The 22,054-nt window shown below is 55.4% G+C and overlaps 2 protein-coding genes across 2 annotated transcripts; one reads left to right on the plus strand and one right to left on the minus strand.

Annotated features, from left to right (window-relative positions):
• Window positions 1-236: 236 nt before the first annotated feature.
• CD248 (CD248 molecule) lies at window positions 237-2,845 on the plus strand. Its single transcript, XM_031447964.2, has one exon. The coding sequence runs from the start codon at window positions 244-246 to the stop codon at window positions 2,563-2,565; it is 2,322 nt and encodes a 773-aa protein (XP_031303824.2). The 5' UTR covers window positions 237-243; the 3' UTR covers window positions 2,566-2,845.
• Window positions 2,846-16,528: 13,683 nt separating this feature from the next.
• TMEM151A (transmembrane protein 151A) lies at window positions 16,529-21,504 on the minus strand. The gene is made up of 2 exons (XM_031447948.2): window positions 21,270-21,504; window positions 16,529-18,998 (listed from the first exon to the last, which is right to left on the minus strand). Exons 1-2 carry the CDS (start codon window positions 21,342-21,344, stop codon window positions 17,667-17,669), a joined length of 1,407 nt encoding a protein of 468 aa, XP_031303808.2. The 5' UTR covers window positions 21,345-21,504; the 3' UTR covers window positions 16,529-17,666.
• Between the last annotated feature and the right edge of the window lie 550 nt (window positions 21,505-22,054).

Below are 22,054 nucleotides of genomic sequence, written 5' to 3' on the forward strand. Positions count from 1 at the left end.
TCTCCTCCTCCCCTCCCCCGCCCTCACCTCCAGCACCCCCAACCCCTGCCCCCCACCCAAATGCTTCCTGCTTTGGCTGCCCCGGGGAGCGGGAGCAGGGAGCTGGCAGCGGCCCCAGCCCACTCCTTACAAGGCCTCAGCCCGGCCGGGGCCCGCCCCCCGGTCCGCCCTTCGGAGGCCCGGGTCCCTCCCCTTGTCAAGAGCAGCCGCCGGCCGGGCCCGGGCCAGTCGGGGGGCGTCGCGATGCTGCTGCGCCTGCTGCTGGCCTGGGCGGCTGCGGTGCCCACCCTGGGCCAGGCCCCCTGGGCCACGGAGCCGCGCGCCGCCTGCGGCCCGGGCAGCTGTTACGCGCTCTTCCCGCGGCGCCGCACCTTCCTGGAGGCCTGGCTGGCCTGCCGCGAGCTTGGGGGCGACCTGGCCACGCCGCGGACCCCCGAGGAGGCCCAGCGCGTGAACAGCCTGGTGGGCTCCGGTCCGGCCAGCTGGCTGCTGTGGATCGGGCTGCAGCGGCAGGCCCGGCAATGCCAGCCGCAGCGCCCACTGCGTGGCTTCACATGGACCACGGGGGACCAGGACACAGCCTTCACCAACTGGGCCCAGCCAGCCACGGGCGGGCCCTGCCCGGCCCAGCGCTGTGCGGCCCTTGAGGCAAGTGGCGAGCATCGCTGGCTCGAGGGCTCGTGCACGCTGGCCGTCGATGGCTACCTGTGCCAGTTCGGCTTTGAGGGCTCCTGCCCAGCGCTGCCTGGTGAGGCGGGCCAGGCCGGCCCAGCAGTCTACACCACGCCTTTCCACCTGGTCTCCACCGAGTTTGAGTGGCTGCCCTTTGGCTCCGTTGCTGCCGTGCCGTGCCAGGCTGGCAGAGAAGCCTCCCTGCTCTGTGTGAAGCAGCCCGACGGTGGTGTGGGCTGGTCACGGGCTGGGCCCTTGTGCCCTGGTACTGGCTGCGGCCCCGACAACGGGGGCTGTGAACACGAGTGTGTGGAGGAGGTGGATGGTCGGGTGTCCTGTCGCTGCACCGAGGGCTTCCGGCTGGCGGTGGATGGGCACAGCTGCGAGGACCCCTGTGCCCAGGCCCCATGTGAGCAGCAGTGTGAGCCTGGTGGGCCACAGGGCTACAGCTGCCACTGTCGCCTGGGTTTCCGGCCAGCCGAGGATGAGCCACACCGCTGCGTGGACACAGATGAGTGCCAGATCGCAGGCGTGTGCCAGCAGATGTGTGTCAACTACGTCGGTGGCTTTGAGTGCTACTGCAGTGAGGGCCACGAGCTTGAGGCCGATGGCATCAGCTGCAGCCCTGCTGGGGCCATGGGTGCCCGGGCTTCTCAGGACCTTGGGGACGAGTTGCTGGATGACGGGGAGGATGAAGAGGATGAAGATGAGTCCTGGGAGGCCTTTGATGGTGGCTGGACAGAGATGCCTGGGATCCCGTGGATGGAAGCCACGCAGTCGTCTGACTTTGGCCTGGCCTATAGACCTAGCTTCCCAGAGGATGGAGAGCCACGGATGCCCTACCTGGATCCCACCTGGCCACCCCCGCTTAGTGCTCCCAGGGTCCCCTACCTCTCCTCAGTGCTCTCTATCACCCGGCCTGTGGTAGTCTCTGCCACACGCCCCACACTGCCTTCAGCCCACCAACCCCCTATTATCTCTGCCACACGCCCACCCCTGGCCCCTGCCCCTCAGCCCCCTTTGATCCCTGCCATGCATCCATCTTTGCCCTCTGACCACCAGTTCCCCATGATTTCGGCCAAATATCCAGATCTGCCTTCAGCCCACCAACCTCCTGTTATCTCTGCCACATACCCAGGACCAACCCCTGCCCACCAGCCCCCAATTATCTCAGCCAAATATCCCGAACTGCCCCCTGCTCACCAATCCCCCATGTTTCCAGATACCCAGGCCATTGATACCCAGACCACCACTCATTTGCCTCGAATCCCAGCTAACCACACCCTTCTGATCACCACCTCCAGTCCCCATCCACCCAGTGTGACTCCAGATGTCCCAGTCCTCAAAGCCAAGGCCCCCCACCTTCCCATTACTTCTACTGTCCAGCCTTTTCTGACCACTACCTCCAAGTCCCCTGTACTCCCTGCCCATCAAGTCCCTGTGCCTGCTGCCACCCAGGCCCCAGCTTTCCACACTTCTCTGCCTGGTCAGAGCCCCACTAACCAGACCTCACTCACCAGCCCTACACACCCCCATTCCAAAGCCCCACAAGTCCCAAGGGAAGGGGCCCCTGACCCTAGTCTGACCCCATGGCTGCCCTCAGCAGCTCCCACAGCTGCCCCGACAGCCCTGGGGGAGGCCAGTCTAGGAGGCCGCAGTCGGAGGGATGATCGGTGGCTGCTGGTGGCACTCCTAGTGCCCGCATGCGTCTTCTTGGTGGTCCTACTCGCACTGGGCATTGTGTACTGTACCCGCTGTGGCCCCCACGCACCCAACAAGAGTGTGACCGACTGCTATCGCTGGGTCACCCACACTGGGAGCAAGGGCCCGACGGAACCTGCGCCCCACCGGGGCAGCCTCACAGGGGTGCAGACCTGCAGAACCAGCGTGTGATGGGGCGCAGCACCCCCTCTGCGGGGTGGGGGAAAGAAGCATGCGTTGGACACATGTCTCAGGCTGCACCAGGGACCCATGCGGGCTGCCCAGCTGGACAGAGGGCTTCCTGCTCCCCTGGGCCCAGCCAGACTCCTCTCTCACTCAACCACTAGACTTGACTCAGGAACTCTGTTTCCTGGCCCAGCACTCACGACAGAGGAGATGCTGAGGCCTCCAGGACCTCTGGGGGTGGGTGCTGGGATCTTCTCCAATAAACGAGGTGCCAACCTCACCCAGAGCTCCTGACCTCCATTAGTGCCTGAGGGGAGGGTCTGGGAGGACTCAGGAAAAAGAAAAGGACCTTCTTTCAGCTTGTTTGGGCCTGCAAGGAAATAAGGTAAGACCCCTTGAGGGAGTGTATGCTCTAGAGATTCTCAGGGAAACAGGAACCCGGAGGGCAGGACCTTGCCCAAGGTCACACAGCGGGCCTAGGAATGGGAGCTTTGGCATGGAGAGAATTCCATATTTGTTCTTCTTTTTACCAAAACTCTAAGAAGGTGGGACTGAATCTGGAGGAGGGTTCTGGAATGAGGGCTTCTGCTGAATTGGAGCCAAACTGGGGCTTAGGAGGTCAAAGGTAAGCTCTAGGCCTGGTGACTCTGGGGAATGAAAGGGGTCTAGTGGGTGAGCTTCTCCTTTCTTCCAGTATTTCCCTTCCTATCCCCAAAGGCTGCCCAGAAATTGGTGGCTGAGGTTCAGGTCACTCAAGGGTACTGCCACCCCTCTGGGTTGTAGGTGCTTATGAGGCACGCCTCCTCTCTGCTCTGGGGAGGAGGTGGGAGTCAGAGCCCAGCAGGCTGGGTTGGGGAGAGCAGGGAACCCAGGAGGAGATCCCATATTCAGCTCCCTAGGCAGCCTCCTGAGCAAGGCCTTCCCATCTTGGGCCACACTGTGCCCTTCTATGCATGGACGGTGCTGGGACAGGGAGAACTCAGATTGAGTGATGGTTCAGGGAGCTCCAGGCTGAGGTGTCCCATGAACAGGAGGAGAGGCTGGTAAAAAAAATCACAGCCTGGGGGTACCCAGCAACCTCCCTCACATACTTGGGGAGAGGGAGAGGCGGGACCTGGCAGGGGGAGGCGCCGGTTCCCACCACCTCTGTAATTTTTCAGTTGCAGCTTCTAAGGGACCTCTAATTAGGACAGAGCAGAACCACCACGACCACCCGGCAGGCGAGGACGGATGGCCCAGAGCCCCTTTCCCTAAGCAGTGCCCTTTGCCACCCCCTGACCCCAGGGGCTAGGCCTGGGCTAGAAGTTTGAGCCGGGCCCCAGAGGACGGGGAGAGAAGGGGCGGGAATTAGGGACGATCGCGGGTGCAGGGTAGGGTGCGGTGCAGAGGGGGCGGAGGGAACATTACGAACCGCCCCCCTCCACTCTCACGTTCCTCTAACTCAAACCAGATGCCCCTGCCAGATCCCGCCCAAGCTTTTAACGTCGGAGGTGCAACCAGAGAGGTTCGCTGGATTGGGAGTGGGGGTCGCGAGATGGTCCAGAGCACTGGGTCTGAGAAGGTGGGGGCGCAGCTTAGGGGGAGGGTGTGACAAAGCCTGCCAGGATGGTAAGGACTGGAATTCCCTCCAGTGACCCTGGGCTGGAGATCCATAGCGCCCCGAGGGCAGGAAGGAGTTAAAACCACTGCTGTCAGAGGGCGGGGATGGGAGTGGGGAAGAGCGCCCAGAGCCGGCTCTTTGTCATCCCGTAATGAGCACCAGATGCAGAGCTGCGTGCGGGCCTAAACAGACGGCCTCCCAGGGCAGAGCCCCTACTTGCGCTGAACTGGGGCTCCGCCCAGGCTCAGTACTGCGTTTCAGGCTCCGCCCAGTAACTCAGGCCCCGCCTCTCCAGGCTTTTAGCCTGGTCTCTCTGAGCTACGAGCCACGCCCACCCACTGCTGTCAAGCGTCCCCTCGGGACCTCTCCAGAGGCCAAGTCCACAAAAGCCACAGCCTCGCCTTCTGTCAGCTCAGAGATTCTCGCGGAACGATTGCCCCGCCCCTCTGTTCTATCGGCTCCGTCCCAACCAAGGAGGTACCAATGGCACAGCCCACCGGGGCCATAAGCCCCGCCTCCTAGGCGCAGTTCTCTCTAGGAGAGTGGCAGAGCTAGTAGTTCCCTCTTCCAGGAGGTATAAACTCCGCCCAGAGTCTACAAAGTCTCCTCCTTTACAGAGCTGAGGACTCAGTCCACAGGTGCAAGGAATCCCGCAGAAACATTAACTCTGTCTGGGAGGGATGCAAACTCTGCCCTCCAGGAGCAACCGCGTTCCCTTCAAGCACCTCTTCTGGCCACGCCCCCAGCTACAAGCCCCGCCCCCGCACCGCATCCCCAGTCGCAAGGGCGGCCCAAGCCCGGTCTCACAAAAGAAAGAGCTCCGCTCACGTTTGGCTAACACACTTTTCCTTCACACTGAGGTAATGGCCCACCTACACAGAGCCTCAGGGCCCTCCCACTAAGAATGCCCAGAAGCCCTGCCCGTGATGGTCCCTAAGCCCCGCCCACCCAGAGCGCTCCTCCTGGGGCTTTGAGCACTAGCCTCAACCACGCAGAGAACATAACCCAACCTCTTCTCTCAGACTCCGCCTTCTGTTATGTGTAGCCCCGCCCACCCTTAGACCCCACCTTGACGGGAAGCAAGCCGAGCTCGCTCTGGACCTGAGCTCTCGAGGTTGTTCACTGCCTCTGGGTATGCTCAGACAACTGGGTGCGCACCCCGTTGACCAGGATGCCCCTGAACACGGCCGTGGCGTCCTCTCTCTTCTCTACCCACGATTTCCTTTCAGTTTGACTAGATTGCGGGTTCTCTGGAGGCCGCTCCGAGACGAAGAGCCCCGCGGACGGCTTCCATGAATGCGCCTTTGGCGCCACCTGCCGTCGGCGCCGTGGCTTGCGGCCACCGGGAAGACGCAGTCCAGCCTCTCTCCCAAGGCACACTAGGGCTCAATGAATAGTTCCACAATTTATTAAATGTTTGTGTTATTCAAATACATGCTGAGCACCCCCTGCCGGCAAAAACACAACAGATATGCTCGCAGGTGCCCTTCGTCGTATTTGGAAGACCCCAAGGGGGCTTCACACAGGCCATCAAGCTGAGGCGGTCCCTGCCAGTCTTTACAGCAGCTGGTGGGACTTTTGCTGAATCTTCCTTTTGAATCCTGTTTCCCAGGGGCAAAAGCACAGCCTGTCACCTGGGGGCCAAGAATTGTTAGTGCTGGGTCCTCCCTTCTCCCAGCTGGTGCTCCAAAGTGTGGACGTCTTTCCTAGGGTTGTGTGTTTGGCGGGAGGGAGTGGGTTTGTGTTCAGAGGTCCTCAATTGGAATTGGAGAGTCACAGTTTTTGGAGTCAGATTAATCTCAGGGCTGACCTCCATATCAGCGCTCATCACTACATTTGAGCATATTAGCCTGCTCACTTCCACACTAGACAGGGTCTCCAGGAGACTGTAGTTCAGTGCTAGGAACTCAATAAAATGTTCTTCAAACATTACTGGGACAGACTGGGGAGCTAAAGTTAAGGGGGGCAGAACTCACACCTACTGAGCTCAGGTGCCAGCACTTCAGAGCCACCCCTGACAAACTCGGGCTTGGGGAGTGAGATGCCTCCTCGAGGAGATTCTAGCTCTGGTGCCCTGGCCTCTCTGAATGGGAGCGAGGCTTGGTGCCAAATAATAATGAAAATAATAGTAGGTGCTTGCAGAACTCATTATAAGTCTAGTCCAATTCTAAGGGCTTTACATTTAAGAACATTTTAAGAACCATAAAATTTAAAGACCATTTAAGAACCAAAACAGTCTCCACAAAGTGCTGTTTTTACCACAATTTATGGATGAGGAAGCTGAAGGCACTTGCCTGTGTTAAGCCATCTGTTCTATTTGACCAAGTTAGTAAGTGGAGGTTTGAACCCAGGTAGATTCCGTGATCTTTGCTCCTAGAGCAGAGCCAGTCCATAATGATAGCCATGTCTCTGATCAGAAAATGCCCACCTCCCAGGGAACTTGAGTTTAGGGGTGAGGCTGCAAGATGTGGGCTCCCAGGATGATCACACTGTGATTGGGGTGGGGGGGGCAGGTGAAGCCTTACTTATGGTCAGGTGTTGTGGTTTTGGTGGAGGATGATGCTAAGTGAGGCACTGCCTGTAACCTCATGGAATCTAGATAAGGGGCCCAGACCAGAAGTAGCTTTAGGGTCCCTGACAGTGGCCATGCTTTAGCGTGGTTTTAGTGAGTTTGGGGATTTCTCACCAGGAGACCAACTAGCAGTGGTTAAGACCAGGCACCCTGCACTAGACAGCCTTGCTTTGACTCCAGCTCCACTACTTGAACGCTGGAGACCTTAGGGAGGTTCCCTAACCACTCCTCATTTGAAAAATTGGCAGACTACAATACTCATTATAGTCACGATAATCTGTTGGAGAGGGGAAAGGACTCTATGAGGAGAGAAAGGTTTCTAGCTGGAAGCCAATGAAGACCTTCCGGGTGGCTGAATGAACCTGCTTCAGGAAGTGCTGTCTGCTTTAGCCTTGAGGATGGGAGTGCAGAAACTGATCACAGAAGAGCCGAATCTGCAGAAACTGACATGCCACACCCACCGAGTCCTTGTCACAGAGGTTCCCAAACACTGTCAGTTCACCACATCCTGAGTGTCTCAGTGATTTTTTTTCACGGCATCCCTTGGTCAAGAAAAAATTAGCCAACAGTTCAATTTAATACACAGTTAGGTTCAAAAAACATAAGAAGTACTTGTGTTTTAATACTTCAGTAGTCATTTGAGAATGCATACATTGAAAGACACAAAGATATTTTATTTTATTCTTAAATGACCACAGTCACTTGCTCATGGGGTATGTGCATCCCTTCTCAAAACTTGGAATCAGGTTGGACCTCGTCACCTTCATTTCCTGTTCCACATTGGCTTTCCCTGCGGTACTTGCTTTTTATCATGGTAGGTGCCAAAAATCCAGCTGTGCAAAGATATTACATCATCGAAAGGAAAGCAGTCCAATCTGATGTTGAAACTGTGAACTCCCTCAAGCTAGCAGCTTGCCAGTTGTCTGAAATATCCCCAGTATCTCTGTGTTTTTAATATTATCAAAGTTTTATAGTATTTCATGGCGACCCTATGAGTTTGCTGCAGTACATGGGGCCCTACATCAAGGGAAGGAGCTTGTTAGACACCAGGCTTCTGATGGAGGATACCTACAGGGACTGGGAAGAAAGTACGAGATTGAGGGGTGCCTATAACCCCTTCCTTCCCCCTTGCTCTACTCCATTGCTAGGTTTGTCCCATGGTAGCTAATGAGAGGTGGAAAATGGAAACAAAATGGGCCAGTGTGTGTGGGCAAAATCAATTTAAGAAGACGATTGCACACCCAAGATGAACGACAGAAGGCTGTGGAGCACAACCAAATCTGGATTCGGGGGCTGCACTACCAGGCAGCAGAAAGTAAATATTTAGGTCTCGATGTGTGGATGGTCTTGGAGGGCCTAAGGGGAGGCTGGATTTTCTTGCTCTAATGCAGGCATCTGGACAGCAGCTTTTTTCACAGGGCTCACTCCAGCCCCGAATTGGCACTGGGTCACCCAGGAGGAGTCAGACCTCCTTGGAATAATGCAGAGGAAAGAATTCCAAGGCTTTAGGAGAAAGGGATGGTAAAATCAGTCTATCCCACCTGTTAGCTCCCCAAACCACAGACTGATGTTTCACCAGTTCCCAGAGATTCTCCATTCTCAGGGGCCATTGGAAACAGGCTGATTAAAGAAGCCCTGGAAGGACTAGTTGAGGTCAATGCTCCACCTGGATCTTCCAGGATACTAATCTCCCCCATTTCATGGACCTTAACCATAATCACAACCGCAAATCCCCTTTTCCATGTAAGGCAACATACTCACAAGTTCTGGGGATTAAGATGTGGACATACTTGGGTCCATTATTCTGCCAACCACACTTAGGGACGGAAGATGGTTCTAGGTTGATGTGAGAAGCAAGCAAACTCTGCTGTGAAGAGCCCAGTAAGACAGATGATAAGATTTTCTTTTTATTGTCGGCTTAATAGTTTATTAGTTTATTAGTGAGAGGTTGTCAGCTGCTTTGTGCTGCTATCTGGACGGCTGAGAGAGGTGATGTTGCTGCTGATTATCACACAACAGTCATTCCTGGTCATGTGGCCATGGGGCTAGAGGGGACAGTGTGCTGCCACAGCTGTCACAGCCACTGGAGTGAGGGGCTGGGTCAGGAGGCGTTTCCAGCTTTGGTCCTCATCCAGGAAGCATCCAGACACTGGTACTGAATTTGTGTCTAGCTTCCACCTCTTGGGGGGCCCTTGAGGTTCTTTCCTGACATCTGATCTCAGTTCAGGTCCATCTCCCGCCACCTGGGGCTATTTAATCACTTTAAACTCCTAGAGGAGAAGAGGTATCAAGTGTTTGCCTCACAGGGGCTTCTTGGCCTCCAGCCAATCAGCATCTTTCGATGGCAAGCAAAATAAAAGGGAATCTTTGGTAGAACACTGGGAGCTGTGCAGTTAATGTGGGTTGAAAGTCAGACCTGGAAACAAGCAGACATTGAGGAAGTTTGGGAGGCTGAAGCAGGGACGGGGAGCAGCGTGATCAGGCCACTGCCGGATGCTAGTTCCCAGCCACTCTCAGAATATTTGAGACTTTGCCTAAAACTTACATTCTGAGTAAGGATCATCCACTTGGCCTTTGTTGGATCACGGGCCTGCAATTTTGTTGGTTGAAGAGGAGGGGACGGCTCCTGATTACAGACCCATCAGCTGGTTTAAAGCAGCAGGCAACTTCTAAGTGGCTGTTTCTCTCACTAATAAGGAAATAATAAAAGAGTAGATTTTATTTTCTTCCTCCACTGCAGAACTTGCTCACAGAGGACCCACCTCGGGCTGTTGTCCTGGTTCCTATGTGTGTAATTTCAGACAGTTCGACACACACACAGAGCCCCGTAACCCCATGGGAACAAGGGCTATTACAGGGGGAAGGGTCAAGTGGAACCTCTGACCACTAAAACAACAAACTATTCACTCATTTATTCAGTATTTATCAAGACTCAACTATGCATCGGAGACTCCACCGGAGATCAGGGCTCCAAGAGTAACCAGACAGGGGATTAGCAAAAATACATACGGTAAGGAGTCGGGTGGGAGGGGAGAGAAATAGGTGGGGGAGATTAAGAGGTACAAACCTTCAATTAATGACATAAATGAGTGCCGGGTATGAAATGTACAGTGTGGGGAAAATAGTCAATAGTTATATAATATTTTTGTATGTGACAGATGACGACTTAGCATGCTAATTATTTTGAAATGTATAGAAATATTGAATCACTATTGTGTATCAGGAAATAACATAGTGTTGTAGGTCAATTATACTTCACAGACAAACTCATAAAAAAGATCAGATTTGTGACTATCAGAGGTGGGGAGTGGGAGGAGGGGGAATTGATGAATGTAGTCAAAAGGTACGAATGTCTAGGTACGAGATAAATAAGTTCTAGGGTGTAATGTACAACATGACGAAGACAGTTAACCCAGCTGTACATTATAAGTGAAAGCTGTTAAGAGAATAAACCCTAAGAGTTCTCATCACAGGGAGAAAATGTTTTGTTTTGTTTTTTAATTTTTTTAATTTTAATTTTTTTTACTTATCTCTTTGGGGGGAGGTAATTAGGTTTATTGATTTTTTAAAATTGTTTTTTAAATGGATGTACTGGGGATTGAACCCAGGACCTCATGCATGCTAAGCATGTGCTCTACCATGGAGCTCTACCTTTCCCCCCCAAAAATTTTTTTCTATTTCTTTAATGTAGTAAGTTCAATCATTATGTCGTACACCTTAAACGTATACAGTGCTGTATGCCAATTATATCCCAATAAAACTAGGGGAGAAAAGGATTACATAAAGTGAGACCACGCAGGACCCTGGCCCAGGCTGGAGAGGGTGGTGACCTGGACAAGGCAGAGGCAGAGTTGGGATGGGAGCAGACAGCAAAACTGAGAAGTGGCTGGTGAGTGAGTTTGGATGGGACCCAATGGCCGGCTGAATGTGAGGAAGCGGGGACAGTGGCTGCTGGATTTGGCTCCCCAGTGATGCCATTCATGGAGGAAGAGACGTGGGAGAAGAAGCAACTTTGGGGAGGTGGATGGTATGGTCAGTGTGGGATCCGCTGAGCTTGCCATGTTTGGAGGTCACCCAAGTGGGCTGCTCAAGGAGGCACCTGAATGCCTGAATCCAGAATTCAAGCCAGAGGCCCAAGTTGAAGATAGAGATTGGAGTTTCCATTCTACCCATGGCTGGGGATCCCAGAAACCACCAGCGCTGCCACCCTCACTGGTTAATCCTTCACGCCCCACCCTTTGCTTTCCCAGTGAGCCTGGGAAACAGACTGAGCAAATCACACCATGCGCTGGGGGAGTTCTGTCTCCTAACTTCATAAATGTCCATAGTGTCTGAAGTTTTCAATGATCTTATGTTCATTTTATAAGGTTTTTTTTTAGAGATTTGAACTTGATCTTTATTAAAATATTAATCTTTACCTTAATGCAGTCTTTTATAACACACTGTGATTTATAACACAAATTGAAACTCTTCTACTGAAAAAAAATCAGTATTTTTATTTTGGTTAGTTTAATTTTATAAGTTTTAAAACAGCAGCCAAAAAGAAGAACACTACATCTGTTTTTCTGTGTGTAACCATGGGTTATGGAAAACTAGCCGATTGTGGTCTCAACTGACATTCTGGACAGAAACTCCTCCTTGGAGCAGAAGTAATGTGGCACTTGGTGTGCAGTTATCAATCTGGCCACTCCATTCTTTGTTCCTGCTGAATCTGACTCCCAGGAGCTTTTTGCCTTCACCCAGCAGGGTAGCATCACACCTTCCCCACCCTGACTCAGGGATGTGTTCTTGTCCTTTCCAGCCACCTCAGCAATGACTTCATGCTCACGGGCTCTGGAGGACAGAGGGCAGCATGTGTGCCCTAACAGGGAAGATGAAACTCACGAGAAGTGCAGGGGCCTGCCACCCTGGGGAAGCTCTAGGTGCCCAGTAGTCCTGGGTCCAGATCTACAGAGGAGACTCAAAACCTCATGGGTGGCTCTGGATGGAAGAAGCAGCCGACACTTCCCTGGGTGCCCTTCTCAGCTCATTAATTGTAAAGTGAGGCTGAGTGATGCAAACTCCTTTGGCTGGTCTGGGCCACAGGATAAGGTGGGCCACCAGCCCATCCTCAGGACTTTAGCCCCAGTAACCTCGGAGGTGTTGGTAGGAGTGAGGAGTCATTTACTTAACATGTATTCACTGGACAGCAATTGTGTGCCAGGCACCGTGCTTGCTGCCTGCTGGTGTGTGTGTGTGTGTGTGTGTGTGTGTGTGTGTGTGGTATGGAGTGCCTGTTTGTTTATATTTTTATTTAGTTATTTTGTTTTGGCAGGGGGAGTTAATTAGATTTGTTTATTTTTGGAGGACGTATTGGGGATTGAACCTGGGACCTCATGCATGCTAAGCATGCGCTTTACCACTTGAGCTATAGCCTCTCCCCTGGAGTGCCTGTTTATAATTAATAATTGTAATAGTACAAATGATGATGATAGCTAAGTTTACTGAGCACTTACTATGTTGGAAACCCTGTTTTAAGCCTGGTGGTCTATTATCTTACTTAATCCTTATGACAACCCCTGAAGTCAGCAGATTCTATTATTATCCACTGTTTTGTAGCTGAGAGGTTAAGTAACTTGCTCCAGGCCACTCGGGTCGTAGTGGCAGAGCTGGATCTCTGTCCAACTAAAAGATCTGCACCTGTGACCATTTGCCTCCCAAAGCTTTAGTTCCAATAGGAGAAACAAATAATAACCTCATCTATATATAAATAAAAATAATTGCCACTACAATGAGTGGCAGAAAGAAAATGCAAAGGGAGCTGAGGTAGGTGAGTGGATGGCTTCAGACAGAGCAGTGCAGGGGTCTCAGGAAGAGCTGGGGAGGAAGAGGGCTCAGGAGGTGGACAGCATCTGCAGAGACCTCGAGTGGGGAGGGGCTTGGCTTGTTGTAGGATCAGGCACTGTGGCTGGGGCTCTGAAAGGCAGAGGGAGCTTGGGGACGTTTGCAGACCTCACAGGGGTCTGAGGGCCAGGGAAGGAGTCTGGATTTTACTTGAGGCACTGGTATATTTTAAGTGAGGTGGAGATGCGATTTGGTTTAGATTTTAAGGTGATTCTGCATGGGCTGGAAGGGATGCGAGGAAGTGAGAGTTCAAGGTTGTCACTGGAGGAGGGCCCCTGGGGGCCTGGAGCAAAGTGGTGGCTTGTGGGGAAGAGGACTGGGGGGTATCTAGAGAGATGTGTTGTAGGCAGAATCTTGGGTGTAGATTTCATGTAGGGGTGAAGGAGCTGTTTATGGATCATATGCGACAACTTCTAGATCTTCAAAATACTTCAGCTAGAGAGGTGAGGAGTGGGGGTGGATGAGGGTGGAATAAGGGTGGTCTCGGTGGGCAATGGTCACAGTGCTGGGTACTGAAGACAAAGGGCCTCTTTGCTCCAATCTCTCTACTTTTGTGGTGTTTGAAGTTGTACATAATATAAAGTTTAAAAAAAAAACAAAGAAGAGGAAGAAGATGATTGCTCTGTAAGTGCCTGGTTTAAGCAGCAGTGGTGACACTACTGAGATAGCAAAGACAGAGAGGAGTGGGGTTGGGTGAGGGTGGAAATCAGGCACCCTGTTTCGGCCGTGCTGGGCGGAGCCCTGTCAGGCCTCGGTGGGAGGGCAGGGGCAGAGGCCTCTGGGATTTGGGGGCCAGGCTCTGCCCTCTTCCTCAGTCGTTACAATGGAGCAACCTTGTTCTAATAGACACCAAACACGTGAACAAGAGACAAGGACCAGGAGATGGGAGCTGTTCAGCACACACTGGGGTTTCTGGTTCCACCTGGCTGTGAAGACCCAGTGACCCTCAGTCATGAGGTGGAAGTGGGTTCAGAGCCTTGTAACAGCTCTCCATTGCATGTAACAAACCACTCCAAAACAACAAGGATTTTCTTATTTCTCACCATTCAGTAGGTCAGCAATTTGGGCTTCAGGATCAGCTTGGTGGTTTGTCTGCTAGTCTCACCTGGGGGTCACTCTTGCGGCCACAGTCATCTGTGGCCCCGCTTGGCCTGGCGTGTCCAAGATGGCCTCACTCTGGTACCTGGAAGCTGTTGTTGGCTCTTGGCTGGGGCCTGAGTTCTCGCACATGTGACCTCTCACCTGTCTGGAGGTTAGGCCGGGCACCTTCACAGCATGGTGGTCTTGGGGCTGCGAGAGAGCAGAGGTAGAAACTGCAAGTCCTCCTGTGGCCTGGCCTCCACAGCTGCGCAGCCTCACCTCTACCATGTTTTACAGGTCAAAGCAAGTCACCAAGCCAGCCCAGATTTAAAGAGTGGGGAAATAGATTCTGCCTCTTGAGGGGAGGAGCTACAAAGAATTTGTGGTCGTATTTAATCTACTATCAGCCTGAGGGCCCCAGTAAATGACCAAAACATGTCATTCTGCCCCCACATGTGACATACCACCAACTTCTTCCCTCAAACAAGCATCATAAAACAGCCGGTGTTCATCTTTTTGCAGATGTTGATCGGTTAGGAATGGCATTTGGCTTGTTACATTTCTGAACGTGGCCACTAATGTATCTCCCATCCCACTGTGCTAATCTCAATGTGATGTTGACAAGCCTCCATCGAGAGGTGGGGTCTTATGTTCCCTCCCCTTGAAACTGGGTGGACCTCTGTAATAGCTTTAACCAACAGAAAGGGGCAGAAGGGATGTATGAGACTTCCAGAGCTAGATCACAAAGGACAATGCAGCCTCCACCCTCTTGGTACACTTGTCCTTGAAACCTAGACAAGTTGTGAGGAGGCCCAACCCACACGGAGAAGCCCTCTTTGGGGGTTTCAGCCGGTAGCCCTAGTTAGGCCCTCAGCCCTCAGCCAGCGTCAACTGCCAGGTGTGTGAGTGAACGAGCCTTCGGATTATTCCACTCCCGGCCTTCAATTCTTCCAGGAGAGGCCCTGAACATCACAGAGCAGGGATAAACCATCCTCTGTGCCATGTCTGAATTCTTGACCCACAGAAAGCAGGAGAGATAATAATGGTTATTGCTGGTTTAAGCCACTAAGTTGTGGGGTAATTTGTTATGCAGCAGTAGATAATAATATAGGCTGCTGGTAATAGAGACAAGAACAAACAGTGGCTTAAACAAACTAACAGTTTATTTCTCTTTGTCACTGAGAGAGTCTGGAAGTAGGGAACCCAGGGATGATATGGGCACGCCTATGGTGGTGTCATCAGAAGCTCAGGGTCTTTTATCTTACTGTTCTACTATCCTCAGCACAAGGCAACAATTCTCAAGGTCACCTCCTCATCCAGGGTAGCTACTGGAGTTCCAACCATCACATCTGCATTCCAAGCTGAATGCAAAATGAAGCAGAAAGGACAGAACTAGCCCTCACCAGTATCATTTCTATTTCAAGGAGCATTTGTAGAAATCCCTTCCAACATGTTCTACTCATATCTCATACCTTAAAATTAAGTCACAAAGCCACACCATATGCGCAAAGGAGGCTGGAAATGTTGACTTTGAGCTGGGCTCATCACCACCTAAAATACTGGGATTCTGGTATTGAGGAGGGGAGGAGATGGATAATGGCTGGAGCGGTGATAGAGAAGGACAATGGAAGAGGGAAATCTTCCCCATGGGGAGAAGCTGGAGCCATACATTGGCCCCCGCCTGCTGCAGCCTCCTTGAATGTTTGAGCACCGTGGAGTTTTCCACCTAAGTTGCATCTGAACAAAGGATTGACTTCACGGCCTGTGAGGCCATGGGCTGGTACACAGGGAAGGCTCTGGTCTCTAATTCCACCCTCCCTACGTAGCCAGCAGGCTGCTGGACTTTCGCTAAAAATCCTAAGATGCAGCCCTGAGCTTATCACTTCCCCGCTCAACCACCTTCCATGGCTCCAGTTTGCTCCAGGTTCCCCCAGTAGAAGGGCAAATTCTGGGGATTGGTGTTGAAAGCCTCAGCCAACTCTTCTGTAGCTCTTCTTCTGCCTCATTGTCATGCTTTTCTTCATGCCCTGCATCCAAGCCTTGGTGCAGGCAGCGGCTGCTGCACAGAACACCCTCTGTCCTGCCTCTGCTAGGAGGAATCGCACCCATTCTCAACACTCTTCTGGGGCCACTACTGGCCCTTCGGTGCCTCTGCATGGATTAGAAAAGGGTGCTCTTTAGTCAGGTGGGTGGAGCTCTGTGTCACACCTTGAGGAGTGGCCCACTGGTGGGATTCCACCCACACTGGCCCCTTGCACAGTGAACACCCCACACAGCTGTACATGTGACTATGTCACGTCCAAGGATCTCTCTAGCCCCATCAGTGAGTGAGGCCCTTCCTTTGCCCTCTTCTGTCTTCAGACCCCATGGCTTGATCTGGGGCTGGCTGTTTCCAGCTTTGAGTCCTCTAAACTGCTCAGTGTCCATCCCCCCCCACCCCCGATCGATAACACCAATAGCCATCAGGGGAACTGAATTTGTGCCACAGACCACACCTCTTTCTTCCCACTCTGGGGACCAACCACACTCCCTTAGCCCTTGGCACACCCAGCAGAAGAATAGAAACCCCTACTGGGCTGGAAGAGGCGCCACTGGGACAGTGCCTTAGAAGTGACCCAGATACAAGTCAGTTGGATACCAGTCTGTTGGAAACAGTTGCTCAGAACAACTCAAACCTGAGTCTCAGAAATCCCAGGCCGGGCAGGGAGGTTCCCCCTCAGCTCACCCTCTCCTGGGTGCAGCCCCACCTGCATCCCCTCCCAGACCCAGCATGGCCCATTGCGTTTCTTGTGGTGGCCTTGAACCTACCACCCAGGAATGCACATGAGAAGACCTTCCATTTCATACCTTTTATTTTATCTGCATCTTCTCCCTCCTCCCTCCCCCACCGGCCCCTGAGAGGGGTTGAAGCCCCAGTTGGAAGGGAAGGGACTATTCTCTCCTCCCTGGGGGAGGGATGGTGTCCCCTGGGCCAGGCCCCACCTATGGGGGAAGCTGGGACCTCCATGGAAGAACAAAGGCATCGTCCAAGAGGCTGTGGCTCAGACTGAGGCCCCTCAGATGCCCTGTAGCCCTGAGCCCCGTGGGTCATCAGGAAGGCGAAGAGCAGAGAGGTCGGGGCGGGGTGGGACAATGAGAGGACATAGCCCGGAGGGTGTGTGCGTGGCTGACAAGAGGCAGACGTGGACTTCAGAGGGCAGAAGCAGAGACCAGAGCATATGGAATTGAGGTGGGGCCATGAGAAGGAACCCTGGGTTACAGGGGTAACTGGATGTGGCAGAGGGTGTACCAGGGGAAACGGTGGGCGGCGGAGGGGGCAAGGCTGTGCTACAAGAACCAGGCTCCCAGTAGAGCAGCTGCACCACAGGGTCTGATCAGGGACTGGCCCTGAGCAGAGGCCAGAGGGCAGGCCAGGAGGGGCCTGTCAGGGAAGGAGGATGGGGACTTTGGGAGGGTAGGGGCTGAGGCCGCGGTGTTGCCATAGCTCTTCAGGTTCGTGGATGCCAGCCAAGCTCGGCACAGCCCCAAACCACCAATTTGTGCTTCTGGGTTGCCCGAGGGCTCCCAATGTGGCCTCAGCCATTCAGGGAAGAGTCCACAGGCAGCCCTCTGCTGCAGGAAACAGCTGTCCCCAGGACTCCTCCCCCTTCCCAAGCTTTCTGGAAACTTCCTTCCCTGCCCTGCCTGAGAGGCCTCCAAGCTAGATCGTCTGCCATCACAGGGGGTGGAACATGGCGGTGGTGGTGGAGAGGGAGCCATGCTGGGACGGTTCATAGACTCAACTTCGGTGGTGTCCATTTGCCCCCAAAATGACCACAATCACTGCATGTTAGTCTGTTTAAGGGCTCTACCCCCACCCCCACCCATTGTGTGCTGGTCTGTTTTCCCTCCTGTTTTGGACAACAAGTACTCAGGCATCAAAGCCGGTGGTGGGGCGGTGGGGAGAGGGCCACTCAGGGGGCCACGTGGGTCTCAGAGTGCACCCTGCCCATCCCCCTGGCAGCCGCTGTCACCATGGACAATGAGCACCGGGAAGTAAAGGGCGTCCTCATAGCACGGTGGGCTTTCCAGGGGCTCCGTGTCCTCCCCACGGCGCCCCAGTGGCCCCCCGCTCAGGCTCCGGAAGACCCCCGGTGTGGCCCTGCCCCCAGCTCCCAGCGAGAGGCGGCTGCGGCTGAAAGGCAGGCGGGGCCCGCTGGGCCGGGCTGGAGGCAGCGAGTTGCTGCTGACAGAGCGCCGGCAGCGCTGGCAGCCACGGAGGTAGGTGCCCGAGCCAGCGCCCATGACCACAGCCTCTGAGTAGCTGGGTACCAGCTGCCGGTTGGAGCAGATGTGCCACTCAAGCTCGGTGAAGTCCACCGTGGCCACACGTGAGAGCGGGGGCCCACTGGGCATGGCCCCGGGCGGGGGCGAGCTGGCGCCGAAAAGCTTCTCCACCTGGTAGTGCACGTGGGCCGTGCCGTAGGCCGCCACGACGCGCAGCGGCCAGGACAGCGTGGCCGCCGACACCAGCCAGAAGACCCAGGCGCGCGCGTACCAGGGCGGGCTGCGCGGGTCGGCGAAGACCATGAGGGACTCGCGGAAGTCCACGTCTTTCAGATGCATGCCCTCCCGGGCCTCCAGGTAGTCGTCCAGGCCCTCGTTGGCGCTGAAGAAGCGGGCCCTCTGGGTGAGGTACGAAGCCTCGGCCTCGGCGCTGCCGAAGCTGAAGCACTTGGTGAAGCGCAGCCGCGTGGCCGCGTGGTCAGCCAGGCCCACCAGCTCCTTGGAGACATCGCGGACCCCGTGGGCTGAGTAGTCAAACTCGCCACGAGCAGTGCGGCTGTCGGCCCTCTCATGGTAGACCTGCGTGGTGGTGTAGGCGTCGCCGTTGCGGTAGCGGGTAATCTGGCGGGTGCGCCGCACGTAGTGGTAGCTGGTGGCCTTCCACCACACACAGGGTGGTGCCTGCTGCAGCCGGCGGATCAGGGCAAGCACGGTGTTGGCATCAGTGCGCGGCGCCTGGCATGACCGGACATGACAATGCCAGCATTCGGCCAGGTAGAGGAGGTAGAGGAGGGAGACAAAGGCCAGTGGGATGTACAGGTAGCCATCGGAGCAGGGGCTGGCTGGGTAGGTGGGCGGTGGGCCCCCGGCCCCTCGGGCCAGGGCCGCCTCGGGCCCCAGGACCAGCCGTGGCACTGTGGCCAGGCGACACCAGGCCACCACGGCACCGCAGGCGTGGATGAGCAGCGTGAGGAGCAGGCACTTCCAGTGCGACTCGCGGCACAGGGAGCTTCCCAGGGACTGTTTCAGGGGCCGCTGCTGCAGAGTGGGCAGAGAGATGGGAGGCTTGGGTCAGGACGGGGCCATCACTTGCGCCTGACCTTCCGCTGAAGCCCCGTGAAGGAGGTGGTGCTACAATCCCTGCTTTGCAGAAAAGGACACTGAGCCTCTGAGGGACTGAGCAACTTGCTCCAGGACCCACCATTCTAGCTAACTCACAATAGAGCTGCAGGACCCAAACCCAGGCTTATCTGCCCTGAGCCTGTCCTCCACTGTGCCCTGTCATCTCTCAGTCAAGGGCACGTAGGACAAAGTAGAACCATCTCTGCCAAAAGAGGGAAGGACACCCCCCTTACCCCAACAACTGTCCACTGAGAAAACTGAGTTCTGGTCCTGACTCTGCTCCTGATTTGCCGTGTGATTGTGGCCTTACCTCTGCCCTCTCTGGGCACTGATTCCTGGACCTGGTGGTTTGGGAAGCCAGGGTGGTAGGGGTCCTAGGGATCAAGAGCATGGGCTTTGGAGCCTGACTGCCCAGGATTTGGTGCTGGCTCCACCACTTACTGTATGACTTGGGCAGTTCCCTCATCCTCCCTGGACCTCAATTTCCTCATCCTTAAACGGGTTGTTGTGAAGATTCAATGAGATCATATGTGTGAAGATCTTAGCACAGGGTCTGGTCATGGGAATAAATATTATTACCATTACCCTGCAACTCCCTCTGGTCCCTTGGTTTCACTAGGGACTGCAGGAGACTTGGGAGAGGCTTTTAAGTAAGTAAGAAAGAGGAAGAGAGAGAGGTGTGAGTCTAGGGGAGCAGATGGAGCGCCGGCCTCCACTCCCCATCTGTGCCAAGGGAGGGGGCGGGACACAGCTGCTGGGCAGCAAGGACCACTCCCTGGCCCTGGGGGTTGGGCACACCCTCCCTGGCAGGCTGCCAGCCTGGCCCTCACCTCACCCCCAGGTGCCTTTGGAGAGAGAAGGGGGAAGAGGGAGGGAGGAGTGAAAGGGTGAAAAGGGGGAGAAGGAAGAGGTGGTCTGGAGGAAACAACAGAGGTGGGGTTAAGGGGCCATTTTTTCCTCCCACAGTCGCACTAGGCCTTGAGAGACCCAAGAGGAGAGGAACTACCCCACCCCAGCCCAGGGCAGCCACCCATCACAGGTGCATGCCACCACCCTGACCTGCAGGGTCAGTCAGGTGCACATACCCTCATCCATGACCCCCACCCCCACCTCACCACATGTTCATCAAAGACCCACCCACCAGGAACACGCAGATGCCCGTTTATCCAACACACACCAGCCCCTCACCTGTGCCCAGGGCACAACATCCTCCCCCACTGTAACATGGTGCACAGGTGCGTGCACAGGCTCACACACCCACCCACCACAGGACACACAGGTGCACATACATGTTACATATTCCCTGAAGCCCAGGGATATACCAGCCCCTTATCTACCTCAATGCACATCCCCCACCCCCACCCCGACTGCAACCTGACACCCACACCCTACAGACTCTACAGGGAGAGACCCACCCACAACAGGATGCACTAACATGCACTCACACATTACCACTTCACCCAAGTCAAGGGACCCATCAGACCCTCACCTGACTATAGGGCTCATATGTCCCACTCCAGGTGTGCGGAGCACGTACTGACATTCACACACCCACAAGCAGGCTAAGCTCACCCAAACACACACATAGATCCACTTACCACCTATCACTCCCAGCACCCCAAACTGGGCCCCACACCCCTGCAGATCTTCTTCCCAGCTGGCACTGAGGAGGGGCCATCTGAGGGTCCCAACCAGCAGCACGATGGGGCCTGGGGCCTCACCGCAGGGAGAGGGAGAGGGGGTACCAGAGGCCACCTCCCTTTCTTTTTCCCATTCCCCGCCCCCCAAGTCACTGCTACCGCTGCTGCATTGCAGGCGCCGCCCGGGCACCTCGTGAGCTGCTGGGCCAGGTTGGTGGCTTGACCCTGGGGCTCTGGGGGTGAGGGGCAGCGCTGCAGAAGGGGGACGCGCAGGGGCCAGGTGCTGACGTCATAGGAGGGCAAGGATGGATGAGGGGGCGTCGGGATTGGGAGTCACCCCCCACATCCCTTCCCAACCACCCCACCCCTACCCCCACGCGGGGCCCTAGGCCCCGGGACCCCTCGCAGGACGCAAGCTACCCCAATGACGTCATTGGCCACAAGGGCTCTGGACTTCCCTTCTCAGCCCTCGCCCCGGATTCGCCCTTCCCTTGCCCCCTCCCCGCCTCTAGTCCCGGCTCCGGCCCCCACCGCACAGCGCCGGTACCTCTTCCCTCAGAGGCTCGCCGTCCGGGATGAGCGCGGGCACCTCCCCGCCGTCGCCACCGCCACCCTCCGGCATGGTGTCCTGGCTGCTTGGGCGGCCGCCGCCCGGGCCCGGGGCATGATAGAGGGGAACGCGGAGGGCTGCGGCGCGGCCCCGAAGGGCGTCCGCTCGGCTCAGCGGCCGCGGAGGGAGTGCGCGGAACTCGAGCCTGAGCGCGGCGGCGGCGGCGACGGCGTTGGCGGCAGCGGTGCCCGGCGCCCCGCCCTCTGCTGACCCCGCCCCCGCGGCACCCGCGGCTCCGCTGGCAGCGCCTGGCACCACGGGCGCGGCACCCGCCCCCAGAAACCCTGGCTGGGCGGACGGACGCCTGGGTTCCCCTCCTGCCGCGCTCTAGCTTGCGACCTTGGACGAGTCCTTGCTCTCTGGGGCCTGAGTTATCCCTGCAGTAAAATGAGGAGAGGGAACTCATAGATGGGTAGGGATCCGCGGGGTCTCATCTTTGAGGAGTAAGTCCAGGCCTAAGCCCACCTAGACCCCACCCCTGAAGCCTCCCTTGTGGTAGAGGGGGCAGTTACAGCCCTGAAAGGTGTGGTGAGTCTCATCGGCTTGACAGAGGCGCTGGACTCCACATACAGCAGGCAAACAGGAGGCCAGGACACCCGAGCCCTAGGCTTTGTGGCCTTGAGTTGGCACGCTGCACCCCAAACCTCAGTTTTCCCACCTGAGAAATGGGGATGGAAAAGTGTTGGGTTCAATGCACATTCATCATGCAGGATTTGTCCTGC

The sequence above is a fragment of the Camelus dromedarius genome, chromosome 12, assembly GCF_036321535.1.
Source record: "Camelus dromedarius isolate mCamDro1 chromosome 12, mCamDro1.pat, whole genome shotgun sequence".
NCBI classification, from domain to species: domain Eukaryota; kingdom Metazoa; phylum Chordata; class Mammalia; order Artiodactyla; family Camelidae; genus Camelus; species Camelus dromedarius.

What these genes read in the sequence shown, in the direction of transcription:
- CD248 (XM_031447964.2), top strand. Translation starts at nt 244, where the DNA reads ATGCTGCTGCGCCTGCTGCTGGCCTGGGCGGCTGCGGTGCCCACCCTG.
- TMEM151A (XM_031447948.2), bottom strand. Translation starts at nt 21,344, where the DNA reads ATGCCGGAGGGTGGCGGTGGCGACGGCGGGGAGGTGCCCGCGCTCATC. An exon ending in GCGAGCCTCTGAGGGAAGAG is followed by an intron (nt 18,999 to 21,269) that starts GTACCGGCGCTG and finishes CCCACTCTGCAG; the next exon opens with CAGCGGCCCCTGAAACAGTC.